This window comes from Euprymna scolopes, chromosome 41 (assembly GCF_053919585.1).
Source record: "Euprymna scolopes isolate OS-2025 chromosome 41, ASM5391958v1, whole genome shotgun sequence".
Lineage (NCBI taxonomy): Eukaryota > Metazoa > Mollusca > Cephalopoda > Sepiida > Sepiolidae > Euprymna > Euprymna scolopes.
Window position 1 is genome coordinate 66,116,930 of NC_136522.1, and position 17,719 is coordinate 66,134,648.

The 17,719-nt window shown below is 29.6% G+C and overlaps 2 protein-coding genes across 2 annotated transcripts in view; one reads left to right on the top strand and one right to left on the bottom strand.

Moving 5' to 3' along the window:
- Positions 1-17,719, top strand: part of LOC145266571 (solute carrier family 15 member 4-like) — a 93,394-nt gene that overhangs the window by 20,676 nt on the left and 54,999 nt on the right. The gene's annotated exons all lie outside the window — the stretch shown is intronic.
- On the bottom strand, positions 7,760-16,643 carry LOC145266570 (uncharacterized). The gene is made up of 2 exons (XM_080122408.1): positions 16,521-16,643; positions 7,760-9,025 (listed from the first exon to the last, which is right to left on the bottom strand). Exons 1-2 carry the CDS (start codon positions 16,576-16,578, stop codon positions 8,121-8,123), a joined length of 963 nt encoding a protein of 320 aa, XP_079978534.1. The 5' UTR covers positions 16,579-16,643; the 3' UTR covers positions 7,760-8,120.

The window sequence follows — 17,719 nt, forward strand, 5'->3', positions numbered from 1 at the left end:
AAAATGGGCTCTGATTTATGAAAGTATGATAGGTTATGAAAAGGGAGAGTTGTAAAGAGATAGCTTCGAATTTGGGGGTATCAAAACCAAAGCAAAATATGATGAAAGTAAAAATAAAATACATAACCCCCATAAATTATTATACCATACCTGTTCACACTGAAACACCTATCACAATATTCTTTGGATCTATATTAAAAAAAACCTTGTTAAACTTTGTGACATATTTCCATTCTATGGAGGTCAGGCCCGAACGAACACCCCATAATTTTATCATACCATATTTCTTCAAACTGAAACATAATTATCAAAGTATACTTACGCAGATAGATATGAAAAGTCTTTATTAAAGTTTATGTCTATTTCCACTCTATGGAGGCCAGGCGCGAACGCAGACCCCACAATTTTATTATACCATCCCTATTTAAGTTAAAACATACTTATCAAAGCATTCTTATGTGCATCTATATCAAAAACACTTGTAAACGATTTTTTAATTTTTTATTTCCATACTTTGTGGACCAGGCGCGAACGCAGACCCCACAATTTTAATGAACCACCGTTCTTCCAGATCAAACATACCCATTCCTGTGTCTCGATACATCTTCTATCATTATATGTAATCAGTTTTTTTAAAAAGTCAACCATATAGGAGCCTATTCGTGACCAGACACACACAGACGTACAGCTTTATATATTATATATATATATATATATATATATATATATGTATATATATATATATACTTATCAAATCCAACCAAAATATATATATATATATATATATATATATATACTTATCGAATCCAACATATATATATATATATATATATATATATATACTTATCAAATCCAACCAATATATATATATATATATATATGTATATATATATATATATATATATATATATATATATATATGCTTATCAAATCCAACCAATATATATATATATATATATATATATATATATATATATACTAGCATTTCAGCCAGGCGTTGCTCGGGTGTTTGGAGGTGTATGTTGAGCAAAAAAAAAAAGAAAAAAAAGCGGTGAATTTTTTAAAAACTGTGACCCCGATTATGACCTCTTAATATTTATTGATTTGGGCTCAAATCATCTTATTAAGTTAGATCGATGTCTGAGGAACCTATATCTAAAATTTCAAGTGTTTAGACCAAAATTGGCGGAGGAGTTTCATAGAGTTCTCAAAGGTCAAATCGTTGATCTTTGATTCCTTAACAGCCAAAATTTTATGCCGAAAACGGATTACAAATATTTTTCCAAATCTCAGTACCCGGTATATCAAATTTCGAGTCTGTAGACTGAAAATTGACAGAGTTATGGCGTAGGAAAATGTACACAGACACACACACAGAGACACGTTCACTTTTCTATATATAATAGATGTATACTTATCAAATCCAACCAAAACATATATATATATATATATATATATATATATATATATATATATATATATATATATATATATATATATATCCTAAAGAGATTTGAATAAAAATAAATGCAAAAATAAAAATAAAGAATGCAGTTTAAAATCCCGGAAAGAAAAAAAAATTAACTTTAACCTATCACGGACTAAGCACCTACATAATCCGATTTCTAAAACGTTTATAATGAATAAAGAGAATTCATTTATATATGGATTAGCGGGGAGGAGGGGGGTACCCGGCGTGGCCCGGGTGTTTGGAGGTGTGTGTGTGTTGGGTGGGGGGGGGAGATCAAAACAACCCTGTTTTAAAAAAAAAAACGTTGTCGGGTGTTTGGAGGTGTAAAAGAAAAAAACGCGTTTTAGTAGGAAAGTAGGCTTGAACCCTGAACCTTTGATGTGGAGGTGGAAACGAAATGGAAAAAAACCCTGGGATCTAACCATCTCGGCCACGATTTAACGTTTGTAAAATGAAATTAATAGGTGCGAGAAACTTAAGTCGCGTGATGTTTGCCCTTGAAATATGACGCGGCTGCAAGCCAGTTTTCGCTCTAAAAATTGTGAAAACATAACGCGTGAAAGTCGGGCAAATTAAATAGACAGGCGACCCCCATTCGTAACTCTTAGATATTATCATTTAGACGTGATATAAAAAGTTTTAAGAAGGAATGAGCCGACCGAGAAGTCCAGCGTAAAAAGCCTTTTACAGGCATACACAAAAAGCGAATATAGGGGAACCTGGGGCAAAACGAGATACTTAAGAGGAAAAGAACTGTCGAGTCAAAGATAGCATTGACATATAAACCATATTCTGTGCACTGAACATTCAAAGTATTGGAAAACAATGCCACAACAAAAAAAGATGAGAAATTATTTTCAAAAGAAATACAGATGATTTATTCAGCTAACTGTGTTGTTCCGTTTTGCCCCAAGTATGGGGCAAAACGAGACGGATCTTGATCTGAATAAGTCCGTCTTCACAGAGCTCACAAATGCCAGGCTTAAGTAGGTCAAACTGATTAATCTATTACCATGGCACATAGAAATATCTGTCAGAACGTTAATTCTTGTTTGACAAATCTATGTTTTTCGGAAAGAACACGATTTCAGCAGAACCATAAAAATAGATGAAAATAGATAAATTTGGAATACTTACCTCTTTTCGATGGACTGAATAAAATAATGGTAGGCGTTGGCGGCAAGGCGTTACCACGTGATCTCTTGATCAGACTCCTCGCGAAAGAGCTCTCTCTCTCTCTCTTTCTCTGTTTCAGTTATCTGTGTTGTCTCGTTTTACCCCACTATCTAGTTTTGCCCCAAGTTCCCCTACATACATACATACATGCATACATTTTCGCTTTTATATATATAGGTGAAAAAAAAAGGCCTTAACTAAAATTGTTAAATAGAAATAGACTTAGCATTTGCATATCTATATATATAAAAGCAAAAATGTGTGTATGTATGTATGTATGTTTGTATGTGTGTTTGTGTGTCTGCTAAAAACTTTCGACAGACACGACGAAAATTCACAAACTCGGTATCATATCGAAGCTCCATCCTTCGCTCGAAAAATATCGAAAAATTAGCCAAAAACATTTTTCTCGCCCCGAAATCGACAATTTTCGACAGGGGGGGGTCAACAAAAACGGTCCTCTCGTGACGACGACCGGTTCTATGCATGTGTCAGATGACGTCATGACCTGATTTATTTTAAATTGTTGAAAAACTGACTAAATTTCATGTACGTCATGTTAGCTCAGTTGGTTAGCGTGTTGGTTCGTTATCTAAACGTTTTGAATTCGAATCGTGATGTGAGATTTTTTTTTTCCCGATTTTTTAAATTTAAATATTGAACCAGTGTTATTTAAGCCATGTTTCACATAACGTTCGTTTTTCTGGTTTTTTTTTTTTTTTTTTACTTCGCTTATCCACCCCCGACCACACGCCCCAAAACACCCGGGTACACCCACCGATTTTTTAAATTTTAATATCGAAACAGGCTTATTTAAGCCATTTTCACGTGTTCGTTTTTCTGTTTTTTTTTTCGATTTTTACATTTAACATCGTTTGTTTGCCTTACGTTAGTTTTTGTGTGTGTTTTTTTTTCGATGTTTTGATTACCCCCCCTGCTTAAGTTTTAACGTTGTTTTTTTTTTTTTTACTTCGCTTATAACAAACAAACCTGGTCATTGACCGTCGTCGTCGTAACGCTCTATAACTTCGGTGCGCGCACCTGTCAATTTGGTTCTTACTTAAATAAATTCAAACATATTTCAGTAACTCATTCTGGCTGGCCGATTTTATTTTCAAACTTCTCCTCAGGGCTTCGGATTCGATCCTACCAACTTTAACCGCCCCCCCCCCCCCGGTTTCTTTTTTTTATTTAACAGCACACACACCTCCAAACACCCGGGAAACGCCGGGTACCCCCGCTAGTATATATATATATATATATATATATATATATATATATATATATACTTATCAAAACCAACCAAAACATTTTAAAAAGCCTATCGTAACTTCCTTCCCCTCTCTGACGCTGCCGTCACCTAAAAAACTAGACAACTGCCTCCCTCCCCACTGGGCACGGCTATTACTGGTTATACCATTCGCCCTGTTAACACAACCAAATCTTATACATTCCTGACGACGTCTTGAAGAAAAGCAACAAAATCGCGACATGCTTCGAAGAAGTTGTAAGGCTGAATTCTAGAAAGTCTACTCATAAAAATATGTGTATATTGAGAGTTAGCTATTTTGAATCAAGTTTGATTTATCGCCCCTGATTTATATTGTTCATCGTCCAAATGAATTTTTAGTTTTTGGGGTACAAAACGACGCGCTACATTCGTAGTACGAGATTGGTAAGTGACGTACTTCTAAGAGACACATCAAACTATGGCACAGTTATTAATTACCTTTGATTTATACACAAAAAACATCATCAGAAAAATTGAAAAAAAAAGCTCTCTCTTATCTTTAACAATGTTTGTTTAAATAAAAAATGCTGCCTAAATATACACGATATATATATATATATATATATATATATATATATATATATATATATATATATATATATATATATATATATATTATTATTATTATTATTATTATTATTATTAGTGATTGGACGATTCCTATAGTTTTCCCAATTCCGATACAATTACCGATTCCGATTTCGATTCTTTATAAATCTCCTATTGTTTAACTATAAGATTGTTATTTCCCCCCGATTTTCGTAAAAACACATGTTAAAGATGCAGATATGTTCCTAGACGTCAAAAGTACACTTGCGGAGGACGATCTATCGATTTTAACTTCACTAGTATTTGAAAATCAATAAATATTTACTATATTATCATTATTACCAGCAATGAAAAATTTTACTTTACACAAAATTAAAAAAAAAAAAGCAAAAAAAAAAAAAAAAGAAAGAAAGACAATTAAAAGAATCGTTTTGGCCTCGGAAAATAGGCATTCATTTTTCCGATTCCGATACCTTTAAATCTTCCGATTTTTCCGACTCCCGATTCCGATTAATCGTCCCAACACTAATATATATATATATATATATGTGTGTGTGTGTGTGTGTGTGTGTGTGTGTGTGTGTGTGTGTGTGTGTGTGTGTGTACAAGCTTTGCTACACTGGCATGACAATGTTTCGATTTTTAGTTATTAATAACTAAGATCTCGTCAAAACAAAATGTCTGTTCATATTGAAGAGTCTCTGCAGAAAAGACTTTCCAATATGAACATCTAAAGAAAAAGAAAGACTGTTTGCCTGATGAGATCTTCATTGCTCATAACTACAGATCGAAACATTATCATGCCAGTGTAGCAAAACTTGCACATGTCTGTATAAATGAAATAAACAGGAATATATAAATAGCTCTATTTGTGATTGTGCACTATTATATAACCCGGTGGATGTTCTTTGGATTTTATCATACTAATACATTCTTAACCTGGAAACTCATTCTCTGTCTCTGTTTCTGTCCCTCTCTGTCTGTCCCTCTCTGTCGGTCTGTCTGTCTGTCTCTCTCTCACTCTCTCTCTCTCTCTCTCTCTCTCTCTCTCTCTCTCTCTCTCTCTCTCTCTCTCTCTCTCTATCGTTGAGCACTTTCAGTTGAATTAAAGTCGGTCAATTTAGCTCTTATGCATAGATTATCGTATAACGATTGACTGTCTGACTGACGTAAACGAACATTTAAAATTAAGATGTTTAAATTCAACGTTATTTCACGCGGTTAATGGTAGACGAATGGATTAGGTCTTCGCTAATTGGGCCAGAGATGTCTCGTGTTGCGGGGTTCAAATCGTTCGACTGGTATTAATCGTGACACCCTGCACTGAAGATTCCCGAAAGGATGAGACACTAGTGTAAGTAGGTATTTAATTATTATAGTAAAATATATATATATATATATATATATATATATATATATATATATGATGAAACCAAAGGAGATGCTGTGTTTACCTGATATAAGCTATAAGCAATGGTAAACTTTAATCTAATATAAATACTAATTATTTATATATAGATATTTAATTACCAACCAAATAAAAAAAAGAAGCTTCATACACACAAAAAAGAGAGTCGAACTTATTATGAGAGAAAAGAAATTAAAACATGTTAATTTATTGTTCGACTGAATACCCCCAAAACAATTTTCAAAGTCCTTATTCCATGGAGTTTCAAAGTATGCTATTCTTGCCATTTTTCTCATTTTTTCATTGAATTATATTAAGAATAAAAGAAATCATATATTTTTCATTGAATTATATTTATAATAAAAGAAATAATATATTTTTCATTGAATTATATTCATAATAAAAGAAATAATATATTTTTCATTGAATTATACTCATAATAAAAGAAATCATATATTTTTCATTGAATTATATTCATAATAAAAGAAATAAGATATTTTTCGTTGAATTATATTCATAATAAAAGAAATAATATATTTTTCATTAAATTATATTCATAATAAAAGAAATAAGATATTTTTCGTTGAATTATATTCATAATAAAAGAAATAATATATTTTTCATTGAATTATATTTATAATAAACGAAATCATATATTTTTCATTGAATTATGATAATAATATAAGAAATAATATATTTTTCATTAAATTATATTCATAATAAAAGAAATAATATATTTTTCATTGAATTATATTCATAATAAAAGAAATCATATATTTTTCCTTGAATTATATTCATAATAAAAGAAATAAGATATTTTTCGTTGAATAAAAGAAATAATATATTTTTCATTAAATTATATTCATAATAAAAGAAATAAGATATTTTTCGTTGAATTATATTCATAATAAAAGAAATAAGATATTTTTCATTGAATTATATTCATAATAAAAGAAATCATATTTTTCATTGAATTATATTCATAATAGAAGAAATCATATTTTTCATTGAATTATATTCATAATAGAAGAAATCATATTTTTCATTGAATTATATTCATAATAAAAGAAATAATATATTTTTCCTTGAATTATATTCATAATAAAAGAAATCATATTTTTCATTAAATTATATTCATAATAAAAGAAATAATATATTTTTCCTTGAATTATATTCATAATAAAAGAAATCATATTTTTCATTGAATTATATTCATAATAAAAGAAATAATATATTTTTCCTTGAATTATATTCATAATAAAAGAAATCATATTTTTCATTGAATTATACTCGTAATAAAAGAAATAAGATATTTTTCATTGAATTATATTCATAATAAAAGAAATAAGATATTTTTCATTGAATTATATTCATAATAAAATTAATAAGATATTATTAATTGACAAATTGGCCAACGTTTGTACGAAGAAAAAAATTACGAAATTCGTTCAGTAACGACTAGCGTTTTACGTAAACTGTCCAGAAATTCCAGCAATAGCACGGTCGTTATTCTGCATAAGTACCATAAGTACGAACAAAATTAATAAAACCCCTTTTCCATGTTAAAATTTCTGATCCCTTCTTAACATTTTTTAGAAATAACGAAACTTTTATGCAAACTGCTTGGAAAATTCCGATGATAGTATAGTCTTTATTCTGCATAAATACCAAAAATTAATAACGTTACTTTTCATTTGATTACTTGCTAAAAAATAAACATAAATAATAGAAGAATGTTGTTGTTTGCTTGAAGGAATGCGTAGTGTGAAAGGAGTTGTGTGTGAAGTCTATGTCAATGCAGTCTGTGGGAAACAGCGTGGACACGAGTTAGTATATAAAAGAATAATGACAATATTAGAAGGAATTTTTAATAATTTTCAGTTATATTACGTTTATTTACCAACATAATTTGTCGTACAAGATGGTAGGTGCTGATGTCTCGAATTTTCGAGAGTAGTATCTCTTCTTCAAGGGGAAAATAAAAAGAAATGTGTACAACTGCCCGGCGAGGCTTTCCTTTGTTTGCTTTATTTATTTATTTATTTCCGGAAGTCTGTGTCGCAGACTGGCTGTTAAATCAATTTCCACGATAGGAGTTGTGATGTATTGTTGGAAATCATTGCAGCTTAAAAAAAAAAAAAAAATAATAAAAAAAAAAAAAAATAAATAAAACTAACACCGCCACCGGTCACTGATGTTTTATATATTCCGGTGACGCATCCTGATTATTTTCCGACTACATGTGCTGGTCCGCATGTAAATGCTTCCTCACTCCAGTCCAGGTTATCCCGACATTGCTTGACAAACTTGTTACCCCACGGATCGCATACGATGAAATGTTTGTTACTACCAGGGCAATTATGGTACATTTCACTCATGCTCAAGAGTCCGGTTTTCGACTTGCGACATGGATTCGAGCCACACTGCGGCATCTTGTCGACAGGAGATACAGTCCTTCCTGAATCAGCACCACATGCCTGAGAGGCAGACAACCAATTCCAGCCTAACGGGCAAGACTTGATTACACCAACACCGTTTTTAGAGCATTCAATAAACTTATGTAAATTAAAAGGGTACGCTAAATAGACGTTGCACTTTGATGTAGCTGGACACGGATTCGGAACGTCGAGTGGCAGACCACTTTCAGATGGATTTACCCAGCTTGGGACTGGACAGTTGATAGGATCAATAATGGTTTTTCCACCACAGATTTTCAACTGGTCATTCCATTTCAATCCAGGAAGACATCTTAGAAGCAGATGTTTGCCGGTACTGCTACATTGGATAAGCATTTCCTGTTGTGAAACGAACCGGCGGTACCAATGGTCACAAACGGTCGATGGATTAATGTAACATTCACCAGTGAAACCAGGCGTCAATGGAATGCCAGAAAAGGATACATCGATTCCAGATGGTGTCGTACATCGTATTGCTGGGGGTGTGGTTATGACTGGCTGATCGCTGACGCAACGAAGTTTCTGTGCTGAAAATACTTGCCCAGGGTCGCAGGATGCAATTATAAATTGACCAACGCCAGTGCAAAGGATGAATTTCCGACGGTCGTACGGATAAGATTTGAAGACTTTCCCACTATCGATTGCTTGTTTGGTGCAAAAGAAGGAAAATTCGCCTGAAAATAAAATATAATGGGTTCATTAAAGATAGAAATGATTATACGTACTAACGAATGCTTAAAATTACAAAGAAATGATTATATATACTAACGAATGCTTAGAATTACAAAGAAATGATTATATATACTAACGAATGCTTAGAATTACAAAGTTATGATTATACATACTAACGAATGCTTAGAATTACAAAGAAATGATTATACATACTAACGAATGCTTAGAATTACAAAGAAATGATTATATATACTAACGAATGCTTTAATTACAAAGAAATAATTATATATACTAACGAATGCTTAGAATTACAAAGAAATTATTATACATACTAACGAATGCTTAGAATTACAAAGAAATGATTATATATACTAACGAACACTTTAATTACAAAGAAATGATTACTTATACTAACGAATGCTTAGAATTACAAAGAAATGATTATACATACTAACGAATGCTTAAAATTACAAAGAAATGATTATATATACTAACGAACACTTTAATTACAAAGAAATGATTACTTATACTAACGAATGCTTAGAATTAAAAAGAAATGATTATATATACTAACGAATGCTTAGAATTACAAAGAAATGATTATATATACTAACGAATGCTTAGAATTACAAAGAAATGATTATACATACTAACGAATGCTTAGAATTACAAAGAAATGATTATATATACTAACGATTACTTAAAATTACAAAGAAATAATTATATATACTAACGAACACTTCAATTACAAAGAAATGATTATACATACTAACGAATGCTTAGAATTACAAAGAAATGATTATACATACTAACGAATGCTTTGAATTACAAAGAAATGATTATATATACTAACGAATGCTTAGAATTACAAAGAAATGATTATACATACTAACGAATGCTTAGAATTACAAAGAAATGATTATACATACTAACGATTACTTAAAATTACAAAGAAATTATTATATATACTAACGAACACTTCAATTACAAAGTTATGATTATACATACTAACGATTACTTACAATTACAAAGAAATGATTATACATACTAACGAATGCTTAGAATTACAAAGAAATGATTATATATACTAACGATTACTTAAAATTACAAAGAAATGATATACATACCAACGATCACTTCAATTACAAAGAAATTATTATACATACTAACGAACACTTCAATTATAAAGAAATGATTATACATACTAACCAATACTTCAATTACAAACAAATGATTATATATACTAAAGAATACTTCAATTACAAATAAATGATTATACATACTAACGAATACTTCAATTACAAAGAAATGATTATACATACTAACGGTCACTTCAATTACAAAGAAATGATCATATATACTAATGATCACTTTAATTACAAAGAAATTATTATAAATACTAACGAACTCTTTAATTACAAAGAAATGATTACACATATTAACGAATACTTCAATTACAAAAAAGTGATTATACATACTAACGAATACTTCAATTACAAAGAAATGATTATATATACTAACGAACACTTCAATAACAAAGAAATGATCATATATACTAACGATCACTTCAATTACAAAGAAATGATTATAAATACTAACGAACTCTTTAATTTCAAAGAAATGATTATACATATTAGCGAATACTTTAATTACAAAGAAACGATTATACATATTAACGAACACTTCAATTACAAAGAAATCATTATACATACTAACGAACACTTCAATTACGAAGAAATCATTATACATACTAACGAACACTTTAATTACAAAGAAATTATTATGCATACTAACGATCTTTTTAATTGCAAAGAAATTATTATACATACTAACGAACACTTCAATTACAAAGAAATGATTATACATACTAACGAATACTTCAGTTACAAAGAAACGATTATATATACTAACGAACACTTCAATTACATAGAAATGATTATAAATACTAACGAACTCTTTAATTTCAAAGAAATGATTATACATATTAGCGAATACTTTAATTACAAAGAAACGATTATACATATTAACGAACACTTCAATTACAAAGAAATCATTATACATACTAACGAACACTTCAATTACGAAGAAATCATTATACATACTAACGAACACTTTAATTACAAAGAAATTATTATGCATACTAACGATCTTTTTAATTGCAAAGAAATTATTATACATACCAACGAACACTTCAATTACAAAGAAATGATTATACATACTAACGAATACTTCAGTTACAAAGAAACGATTATATATACTAACGAACACTTCAATTACATAGAAATGATTATAAATACTAACGAACTCTTTAATTTCAAAGAAATGATTATACATATTAGCGAATACTTTAATTACAAAGAAACGATTATACATATTAACGAACACTTCAATTACAAAGAAATCATTATACATACTAACGAATACTTCAATTACAAAGAAATCATTATACATACTAACGAACACTTTAATTACAAAAAAATTATTATGCATACTAACGATCTTTTTAATTGCAAAGAAATTATTATACATACTAACGAACACTTCAATTACAAAGAAATGATTATACATACTAACGAATACTTCAGTTACAAAGAAACGATTATATATACTAACGAACACTTCAATTACATAGAAATGATTATACATACTAACGAATACTTCAGTTACAAAGAAACGATTATATATACTAACGAACACTTCAATTACAAAGAAATGATTATATATACTAACGAACACTTCAATTACAAAGAAACGATTATATATACTAACGAACACTTTAATTACAAAGAAACGATTATACATACTAACGAACACTTCAATTACAAAGAAATTATTATATATACTAACGAACACTTTAATTACAAAGAAATTATTATACATACTAACGAATACTTAAAATTACAAGAAATGATTATACATACTAACGAACACTTTAATTACAAAGAAATGATTATACATACTAACGAATGCTTAAAATTACAAAGAAATGATTATATATACTAACGAATACTTAAAATTACAAAGAAATGATTATACAACTAACGAACACTTCAATTATAAAAAAATGATTATACATACTAACGATCACTTTAATTACAAAGAAATGATTATACATACTAACGAACACTTTAATTACAAAAAAATTATTATGCATACTAACGATCTTTTTAATTGCAAAGAAATTATTATACATACTAACGAACATTTTAATTACAAAGAAATGATTATACATACTAACGAATACTTCAATTACAAAAAATGATTATACATACTAACGAACACTTCAATTACATAGAAATGATTATACATACTAACGAATACTTAAAATTACAAATAAATGATTATACATACTAACGAACACTTCAATTACGAAGAAATCATTATACATACTAACGAACACTTTAATTACAAAGAAATTATTATGCATACTAACGATCTTTTTAATTGCAAAGAAATTATTATACATACTAACGAACACTTCAATTACAAAGAAATGATTATACATACTAACGAATACTTCAGTTACAAAGAAACGATTATATATACTAACGAACACTTCAATTACATAGAAATGATTATAAATACTAACGAACTCTTTAATTTCAAAGAAATGATTATACATATTAGCGAATACTTTAATTACAAAGAAACGATTATACATATTAACGAACACTTCAATTACAAAGAAATCATTATACATACTAACGAACACTTCAATTACGAAGAAATCATTATACATACTAACGAACACTTTAATTACAAAGAAATTATTATGCATACTAACGATCTTTTTAATTGCAAAGAAATTATTATACATACCAACGAACACTTCAATTACAAAGAAATGATTATACATACTAACGAATACTTCAGTTACAAAGAAACGATTATATATACTAACGAACACTTCAATTACATAGAAATGATTATAAATACTAACGAACTCTTTAATTTCAAAGAAATGATTATACATATTAGCGAATACTTTAATTACAAAGAAACGATTATACATATTAACGAACACTTCAATTACAAAGAAATCATTATACATACTAACGAATACTTCAATTACAAAGAAATCATTATACATACTAACGAACACTTTAATTACAAAAAAATTATTATGCATACTAACGATCTTTTTAATTGCAAAGAAATTATTATACATACTAACGAACACTTCAATTACAAAGAAATGATTATACATACTAACGAATACTTCAGTTACAAAGAAACGATTATATATACTAACGAACACTTCAATTACATAGAAATGATTATACATACTAACGAATACTTCAGTTACAAAGAAACGATTATATATACTAACGAACACTTCAATTACAAAGAAATGATTATATATACTAACGAACACTTCAATTACAAAGAAACGATTATATATACTAACGAACACTTTAATTACAAAGAAACGATTATACATACTAACGAACACTTCAATTACAAAGAAATTATTATATATACTAACGAACACTTTAATTACAAAGAAATTATTATACATACTAACGAATACTTAAAATTACAAGAAATGATTATACATACTAACGAACACTTTAATTACAAAGAAATGATTATACATACTAACGAATGCTTAAAATTACAAAGAAATGATTATATATACTAACGAATACTTAAAATTACAAAGAAATGATTATACAACTAACGAACACTTCAATTATAAAAAAATGATTATACATACTAACGATCACTTTAATTACAAAGAAATGATTATACATACTAACGAACACTTTAATTACAAAAAAATTATTATGCATACTAACGATCTTTTTAATTGCAAAGAAATTATTATACATACTAACGAACATTTTAATTACAAAGAAATGATTATACATACTAACGAATACTTCAATTACAAAAAATGATTATACATACTAACGAACACTTCAATTACATAGAAATGATTATACATACTAACGAATACTTAAAATTACAAATAAATGATTATACATACTAACGAACACTTCAATTACATAGAAATGATTATACATACTAACGAATACGTCAATTACAAAAAATGATTATACATACTAACGAATACTTCAATTACATAGAAATGATTATACATACTAACGAATACTTAAAATTACAAAGAAATGATTATACATACTAACGAATACTTCAATTACATAGAAATGATTATACATACTAACGAATACGTCAATTACAAAGAAATGATTATACATACTAACGAATACTTCAATTACAAAAGTAATAAGCGACACGTAAATATTGTTTGGATTCTTTGGACTTCTGTTCTCATCTTGTTTTATTCTTACGTTTTGGTCGATGTAACCTCCGTTTTTATTCTGATGTATTTTTTCGAATCAGGAATTTTTCTGTTGAACTCGGGAAATATTCTGTCAAACTCGGGAATCTGTAACGGAACTCTATATTTAATTTGCGGGGCTAGCATGCTCTCGTTCTGTCAGCCATGACCGGGTAGAACCCCTAAGTAACTCGCAATTGTATTCTGAATAGTGAACCTTTAACCTTCTGAAGAGCGTTGTTTACAACTGAATTTAGCCAAGTACTTTATCCGTGACGTCACTAGTCCTTGCGGACAATTCTAGTACAAATTCTTGGAGCCATATTCTTATTTTTACGTGTTCTTTTGTCATTACTATTGAGCTTTTTTATTCGGTTGGGATTAAATTTTCTATATATAAATACTGTTATTTATATTAGTTTCAAGTTTACCATTGCGTATATCAGGTAAACACTACATCCCTTTGATTTCATATCTATCTATCTATCTATCTGTCTGTCTATCTATCATCTATCTACCTATATATATATATATATATATATATATATATATAGAGAGAGAGAGAGAGAGGGGGGGAGAGAGATATAGATATATATACACACACACACACACATATATATATACATATATATATTATAAAAAAGTGAACCATATCGTAAATTCAATCAACTAAAAAATGGAAACCGGGGTGAGGAAAAGAAAAAAAAAAATTATATATATAATGGGGCAAGTTATATGTACAATTAAATAAAATAAGTCGATTAAAAAAGATCGTTAAAATATACCCAAAGCGCTTTTCGTTCAGACAAACATTTTCAAGGGTCATAAGTCTGAAAATTATTATTTTTTTAGAATATTTGGTAGTGATATGGAATACGAGCGGAGAGGTTAAGAAAAAAAAAAAAAAAAAAAAAACTGACTACCCAAATAATTGGGTAGTCAGTTTTTTTTTTTTTTTTTTCTTTTCCTCACCCCGGTTTCCATTTTTTAGTTGATTGAATTTACGATATGGTTCACTTTTTTATAATTATTCTAAAATTTTGCCAATCGAATAAAGTTATATCACATATATATATATATATATTCTATTCACTTTATAAAACTATCAATATTATTATTATTTAAAACTACCACCATTGTTATTAATACTTTACTATATTTATATATTAATATTTTTGTTTCAACTATTACTATATGATAACTATTAATAACTTTATTTTTACCGTTCAACAAATTTGTTTCAGTTTGTAACCATTTATTATACATATTGAAATCAATTGCGTCTCTTTTTTTTCTGCCGTTTGAAATAAACGCTAATACGGTGCAAAATTTTGGGAATTACGTCTTCAGGCCAAGAATTACCGTCGAAAACTAACATTTCAAGATAAAAACATTTTCTTATTTCGTTTACAAAATTAGAATCTAATATGGGTGGGGGTTATGTGTGGGAGAGGGTAAGTAAGGTCTTTGAAACGCTCTATCCCTCACAGGCTTTTATCTTTCCAAATCTTAACCTCTTATTTTTCTTCTTCCCTTTTATATTCTTTTTTTTTTTTTTTTAATTTTTATCTATCTCAACTTTTGGTTTTTACGCTATAAAGCACTTGAGAATTCAGCATTTTGTTTTCCCCTGGTTGGTGGTCAATGGCTATAGACATTTCTAATATTTGCGTAAAAAGGTTATAGTAAACACGAACTACATTCTATATATATTTATGCATGCGTATATATATTTGTTTTAAAAAATTGCGTACCAAACTCCTCCGTCAGTTTTTGGTCTACAGGCATGAAACTTAATATATATCATCAGAAGAGGAGAGAAGACGCTAGGTAACGTCGCATCCCTATCATCTTACCTAGCATCTTCTCTCCTCTTCTGATGAGAAGCATTAGGCTTCGAAATGCCATGGTATAAAGAGTTTTACTTATCCTACACCTCCTAATTGATGTATCATCCTTATTGAATAAATGAATAAATCTATATGCATTAGTGTATATGTTTATATTGCCGTTTTCTTATTTTATTGATAATCTATTTAAGCTCCAAAACAATTTGCTGGGCTTTACATTATCCTGATAAGCCTCCTCTTAAAGAATCGGTCTTATTCTTATTTAACGTCAGGAGTTTTGATACTTGAGTTTTCCATAAATAGAGATATGGTTGAATCAATAAGTTTCCAAAAGTCACAAACCTGTATCGGCCGTCGCCTTAATAACAAGGATACTCCCGAGGAGGATTATGCTCAACATGGCGTCCGTAAGGTAAACAGGATGGTCTGCAAACGATCAAAATGCCGTTGTCGTCTGGCGGAATAATTTTATATGATTTTCTCTCGTTTGCTTATCAACATGGGAAAACAACAGATGACGGAAGTCGATTTAATTTTACGATAAGCAAAGATAGAAGCCACAGGATCTACAAAAACCCGGAAACTCTGCAGGTGCAACGCTCATTTTGGATTTGTCTTTGCTTTTTAGTTCATTTTATGTACAGGGTGGAACGATAAAATTGTCGCCATAGAAAAGACGACATGATTCTATTTCCGTTTGATGAAAACCGGTTTCTTTTTTCTTTCTTTCTTTTCTTTTTTTTTTTTTTTTTTTTTGTTGCAGACATCTACTAGTTGGCCAGTTGTGTACAAATCACAAGAGCGATAAGAGCATTCTATCATGTCTTAAAGTGACACAATGTTCAAAAGTAAGATTGGAGATGCGCCGCTGTACAACTCATGCTCTTTACCGATTCAAATTATGACAACAGAACCATTGCCAGCACCCTCAAAATTCACATCCGGATGGTTCAACATTTGAGGGCACAGCTCAACGAAGTTTCTGGCCACGGCTATGGTCTTTAGTGTGGTTTCAAGTGAGAAACACATCATGCCACCCCACATCTTCGGAGTCAGCTTGAAAGTCAACACCAAAGTGTACCTGGATGTGATGAAGAGTGTGGTCATCCCCTAGTGCAATCACGTAGCCGCTGGCAGACTCTGGGTGTGGCAGCAGGACTCGGTGTCGGCCCACAAGTCCAAAGATGCTCAGGCTTGGCTTTAGTTGGCGGTGATTGAAGCTGAAGGCGGCTACATTGAATAGAGGTTAGCTGTACTACATAATCAACTTAGCTGCATTGATTTTTTTCACTAAAAGTTTTACAATAAAAATGTAGTATTGTTTTCTTTAGGGGGGACAATTTTATCGTTCCACCCTGTATATATGTATTAGTTACATAATTAATATCGGTACTCATGCAGAGAGTGATCCGTGCTGAAATAATAACGTTATTATTTTAAAAGCCATTCTTAACATGGGGAGGGTGTTTTGTACCTATTCTGTACTTTAACCCTACAATTGAATAAAAAGCACATCATAAAACCTTAATTAAACTTGAAAA

What these genes read in the sequence shown, in the direction of transcription:
- LOC145266570 (XM_080122408.1), bottom strand. Translation starts at nt 16,578, where the DNA reads ATGTTGAGCATAATCCTCCTCGGGAGTATCCTTGTTATTAAGGCGACG. An exon ending in TAAGGCGACGGCCGATACAG is followed by an intron (nt 9,026 to 16,520) that starts GTTTGTGACTTT and finishes TTTTATTTTCAG; the next exon opens with GCGAATTTTCCTTCTTTTGC.